At 45.3% G+C, this 6,000-nt stretch overlaps 1 protein-coding gene across 1 annotated transcript in view; it reads right to left on the reverse strand.

The window, feature by feature from the left end:
* The window catches only part of mybpc2a (myosin binding protein Ca), a 76,744-nt gene extending 71,112 nt beyond the window's left edge, over window positions 1-5,632 (reverse strand). Inside the window, exons 1-3 of the mRNA XM_052042949.1 lie at window positions 5,375-5,632; window positions 5,261-5,287; window positions 3,456-3,491 (exon numbers count right to left, since the gene is read on the reverse strand). Coding sequence (XP_051898909.1) covers window positions 3,456-3,491; window positions 5,261-5,287; window positions 5,375-5,429 — 118 coding nt within the window. The 5' untranslated portion in view covers window positions 5,430-5,632. The remainder of the gene's footprint in view (window positions 1-3,455; window positions 3,492-5,260; window positions 5,288-5,374) is intronic.
* Window positions 5,633-6,000: the final 368 nt, after the last annotated feature.

A 6,000-nucleotide genomic window follows, 5' to 3' on the forward strand; every position in this document is an offset into this window, starting at 1 on the left:
CTGCGGGTGATCGGGTGACACCCCAATTATGGTGCTCAAACCAGACAGGACCAGCTGACTGTGTGGTGGTTATAAGGAAATGAGCTACAGATGATCAACTTGTCACAGAATCTGTCTGCTGAACTGGCAGCAACCAAGGTCTTCACCAAGTTCTGGTCAGACTGCTTACTTGCTGGACTAGTATGCACATGTCCATGGATTAAGAAAGCCCAACTTATCTAACAATAAGCACCACAAGGAGTTTCATTCATGCACCACGCTGTATTATGGTGTAAGGTCATCATACAATATATTTCAGTCCACCAAGGATAAAATGCGACAGGAAGTCCAACATGTTCTGGGCAACCAAGATGTGTTTGAATCACAACAGTTGTGTAGAAGGACAATCCCTGAAGGAGGTGTAGAAGGACGATTCCTGAAGGAGGTGTTGTGAGCAGAACATTGTGCTCCAGCCAGTGAATGTGCCTTTGTACAGAAAGAAGTGGTTGCTTTGAGCCTGGGGGTGGACACAAACCATCTATGACTGTCAGGGAGAAGGTTGAGGCTGCTGTCAAGGTTAGAAATCCTGCAAGTGCTAGTGAACTTCAAACTTTCCCAGTCACCGTCCAAGATGAAGTCCTGTTTCGTTCGGGTGCACAGCAGTAACTGGCAGAGAACCATTGGGGTAGGGAGAGGAACAGCAGGAGGTCAACCTGTGCAAGAGAAGTCTCAGTAGGGAGTCCCTCCTGGCACACTGCAGCCCCCATACACACCAAGACTTGTTCTGGATAACAGCCAAGAAAGCCCATGGCCTTTCCATCACACACATTAATAAAGAGCAACATGACCTACCCTCATTTAGAAAAGGAGGCATTAACCAGCATGAAAATAAAACACTGGAAATCTGAAATAAAATCAGACAGTGCCAGAAACACACAGCAGGTCAGGCAGCATCTGTGAAGGGAGGAACAGCGAACGTTTCAGGTTGAAGACCCATTGTCAGAATTGGCAGTTGTAATCAGGGTCACAAGGTTCCATCATTTATTGTTAAGCAGACCATTCACTTTGGTCTCCAAATATAAACCCTTGTTAGCTATTCTTACAGCTAAGGCAGCAGTGATAGCCCCATCCTGTTCCAATAGAATCGCAATGTTGAATGTCAAGCATCCAAACAGAAGAGCACAGTGGATACACAATGGACACTGCAGTACTAAGTGTTGCTACAGATACACAAAGAATACAGTATACACCCTACAGTGAGGAGGGGTTGATTTCACTGTGGTGGTTCCAGAGACAGTGAAGTTGATCAGCAAGATCAAGTATTAACACAAGTGTACTTTAAAAAGACACTTGGAAAGGTTTTGAAGGATATAGGACTAACTTGGATGGGCATCTTGGTCAGCATGGACCAGTTGGGCTGAAGGGCCTGTTTCCGGGCTGAAGGGCCTGTTTCCATGCCAAATGACTCTATTTTGAGCAGCAGAACTCTTCTTGACATATGATTGGATGAGACTAAAACGTCTTCTCATAATGGATGTTACAGGTTGTCTTTAAATCAGTGCTTAAACCCAAAGAACTATGAAGCAGAATAATGGAGGAATATCAGTCAGATTATCTGAGGATTGTTTGTTTGAAAGCAATAGCTCATGCCTTGGTCTATCGTCCTGGAATAGACAAGGATTTCAAAGGGTTAGCCAGCAGGTAGACAGTCCGCCCAGACTGGAGATCACAACCACTGAGGGCATCGTTGTGTATAGAATTGTCCCACCAGCACATTCCAGGGAGTCCACGTTGGTCGACCACCTTTCAAAGAGGACAGAGGTAAAATGTGTGGGGTCACACATCACCACCAAGCGCACTACAGAAGACCTCAGATCCTTTGGAGAATACATCAGAAATTAGTCTGCAATTTCAGCCATTTCAACTTAATTTGTGAATGAAATGGGATCAAGTGTAGCTTCACATCTCCTTGTCATCTGGTCTCATACAGAGAAGTTAAGAAATCAGTAAATCAATGAGAGAGGTCATGGACACCAGATCAAATCTCACAACAAAGTTCTGATTTTTGTCTGAGCCATAGATCGAAGTCTCATTCCACTACAGGGTACACTAGTTAAGCTAGTTTCACTCTTTTATCATTTAAAGGTGAAAGTAGTGCAGTACATGCTAATAGGTACGACATTGGTGCAAATCACGTGTGTATCACTGCACACGTGTGTGTAGTCTTAAAGGACCTCAATGAAATGTTCACATCTTTCAGAGCTCTCCCATATTCTCTGCACACTGTATGTCACTTCACTAAAAGGTACAGACTCAACAACAGGACCCTGTGGGGCTAATTTTGACTTTGGGGGTGAGGGTGTTGGATAAGCCAACTATCACTCATCTCTCCCAACAGACAACCTGAAATACGAAGTCAACGTTGGGGGAGAAATCCATCACAGGAAGGACGTGGCGGCTGTGAAAAGGGTGCAGAAGAGGTTCATCGGGAGGCTGCCTGGATTAGAGGGTACGAGCTATAAGGAGAGGTTGGACAAACTTGGGTTGTTTTCTCTGGAGCGGCAGAGGCTGAGGGGAGAAAGGTTAGAAGTTTTTAAAATTATGAGAGGCATCGAGTTGAGTAGAATTTTCCAGGGTCGAAATGTCTAACACCAGAGGACATGCATTTGAGGTGAGAGGGGGAGAGTTCAAAGGAAATGCACGGGTTAAGTTTCTTTTTAAACGCAGAGAGTGGTGGGTGCCTGGATTGCATTGCCAGGGGTGGTGGTGGAGGCAGACATTTCAGAGGCGATTAAGAGGCTGTTTACAGGCACATGAATGTACAGAGAATGGAGGGATACGGACATTGTGTAAACAGAAGGGATTAGTGTAATTGGGGGTCATTAATTTAATAGGTTCAGCACCGTATTGTGGGCTGAAGGTCCTGTTCCTGCACTGTTCTATGTTCTACATCCTCCTTTGTGCCAACACCAAACACATGCTAGCACATCACCCGCCACTTGGACTCATCTCTGGCACATCAGTCACAAGAAAACCCAACCTCCAGCAACAGAACAATAGTGACCAGTACTCGTACTTACGCAGTTGTACACGGGAGCTCAGAAGACTTTCCAATTGCACTCAGTGTAAAAATCCAACAAGGGAACCTTGCAGATGTAGCTATGTCATCAATTCTATAGCTCTTCCCGCCCGTTCCCTCAATGTTGGGGTGTCATCAGAGAATCACACGGCAGAGATGCGGACCATTTGCACAACGGATAGCTGCTTCAAGGTACAAGTCAGCAGGTACTTGCAAAGGTCAAATGGATACATATTTGAAAGTGGATTGGCTGCAGAGGAAAGTGTGACCGAGTGGAGATGAATTGGTTAGATGCTTCAAAGGACCAACATGGACATGATGGGCAGATTGGCCTGCCTCTTTGCTGCATGATTCTCTGCTCTTGTACTCGAAAGGCAAAATGAATCCAAATTCTTACCGTCTTCAGGGAGTTCAGCAGATTGCTCCACTGCAGCTTTAAAACAAAGGAAAACATTAATAACAATCAAGAAATTAATAAAAGTTCAAGAAATATCACAGGTACTAAACAACTTCATCATCCATCCTGAGGGGGAAAGTGAGGGGTTGATTTCATTTGTTGAAAGTAGAAGAGGAAAATTAATTGAATTATAAGTGTCTTTGTTCTAACCAGTTCATCAATTTTCTCCCTTCTCCGAGGGGACCTGGTATTCCCCGGCTACCAGTCACACACCAGAATCTTCCCAAGAAACCATTATCCAAAAGCCAGGAGTGTAACTGCAGCTGGACTTTCAACCTTGAAAGGCGGCAGAGTCTTGGTTATTGCGGCCTTCATTCATTGCCGCCCGCGCCCGCCCCCCACCTCTCCCCCATACACACCAGCGATTGGTCAGAAGGCTGGAAAGTATTCACACGGTGACCATGCCAGAACTGTAACAAATGCCCACAGGAACTCCTTGAAGGAAGAATCTGTAGACACTGCCCTAGGCAGTAAGCGGCCACCTTGGGGGAAAAAATCCATGCCAATTTCCTAGATAACAGACATTTGTCCCAAGTGTTCGGTTACCCTGTGCCTTGAGGTGAAACATATGTTTAATTGACAAGCCCGTGGTTATTCTTCAGAAATCATGAAGTGTTAGAATGGAGAACTATTGCTAAAGGCATGTTTCCTAATTCTAGAGAGCTCTGGAAAATCCTGTCTTTTAAACATCCTTAAAATTATCACTGGTCTATCTTCCCCATTATTTTCCCATTCTTTAAAAAATCCATATTAAGGTTACACTGGTCTCAATAAATCCCAGGATGTACTTGGGTCAGTTTTCCTCAATATTCCAGGTGGTTCTTTAATTTGCTGATCTAATAACCAATAACCCTGTTGTTGAACATGCTCAAAGCATTCCTGCTTCAACAGACCCACTCCAACTCCACACTGGTGAGATGGGGACCTTGGGAAGTGTGAGGGATCTCTGTCAGTATGTTAATATTTTTCAGTGAGTTAGCATAAGAACGTAGGTATCATCTTTGAGGATACCTACGTTCGTATGCTAACGTAGGAGCCTTCTCTGTCAGAACTGAGATCTTGGCTATTCCTGTGCCTCATCTATTCTCCCCATTGACCAAAACATTCCATCATCCCAAAATTATGGCCACATCAACCTTGGAAGTGCACAACAGCTCAGCAATTCAAGGTGCAGAATTCCAAAGATTTAGCATCATCTGCATAAACATTTCTGTCTACACTTCCCGCTGCCTCGGGAAAGCAGCCAACATAATCGAGGACCCCTCCCACTTTGGACATTCTCCCTTTCGCCCCCTTCTATCAGGCAGAAGAAACAAAAGCTTGAGAACGTGTGCCACCAAGCTCAAAGACAGCTTCTATCCCACTGATATCAGATTCTTGAACGAACTTCTCATATAGTAAAAGATGAACTCCTGATCTCCCAATTTACTTCTTAGTCTACCTGCACTGCACTTTCTCTGTAACTGCAACACTATATTCTACATTCTGTTTTCCCTTTTATTACCTCGATGTACTTATGTGTGGAATAATCTCTCTGGATGGCACGCAAACAAAAGCTCTTCACTGTACATGTGACAATAATAAAACAATTCCAATTTCAGATCTTTTCTGACCATTCCCAAAGCAGATAAATCAATGTCCCCCTCGTATCCAAAGCAATCTCAAAACCTCTACCTAGAGAATGACCAGCAATAAAGTGCTTTGTTTCAATAAAACAAAACAGACAAGAAAAACAAAGTTCTTACCAGGGGCTGCTTTAGCCTCTGTCTTCTCTGCAATGGAAAAACATGATTAATGAATAGGCAATACTCAGCTCTGGTGAACCCGGGGCAGAGATTTGCATCAGAACTTTTACAAACCGGGTTCCTTCACTTGGAGCTCAAACTTCTCCTTGGCAGCACCCACCACTGCCATGTACACCGAGTCGTCCTGCTTGTTCAGGTCATTAATGACCAGCGTGTGCTTCTTGCCCTCTGCCTTGATAGTGTACTTGGGGCCGGCGACAAGGTCCTTCCCACCTTTCTGCCATTTCACCTTCACGTTGGGCTTGTCCACCTCCACCACAAACTCCGCCTTCCCTCCCGGCGCTCCCGTCTGGCTCTGGGGCGTCTTGGTGAAGCTGGCTGGTTGAAGGGAGAAGGAAAGGTCGGGGAACTCGTCAGTGGGAGGAGAGACGGAGAGACGGGGCGGGCAGGATAAGACGAAAGTGGGAGAGGAGCATCATACAGTAAAGACGAACTCTTCATCTCCCGATGTACCTCGTCGTGGCCCTTGCACTTCATTTGTCTGCCTGCACTGCACCTTCTCTGTTACTGTAACATGATATTCTGCATTGCTCTGATTTCCCTAACTTCTGATAAGCCTTTCCCTCTGTTCCCCCCACTTTGTTTTCCCATATCCTACCTGCCCCATCACCTCTTCTCTATCTCCTCCCCCACTCGCACGACCTGCCCATCACCCACACCTCCTCCCTCTGGTTTCCCAG

Source organism: Pristis pectinata, chromosome 33, assembly GCF_009764475.1.
Source record: "Pristis pectinata isolate sPriPec2 chromosome 33, sPriPec2.1.pri, whole genome shotgun sequence".
In the NCBI taxonomy this organism is placed as follows: domain Eukaryota; kingdom Metazoa; phylum Chordata; class Chondrichthyes; order Rhinopristiformes; family Pristidae; genus Pristis; species Pristis pectinata.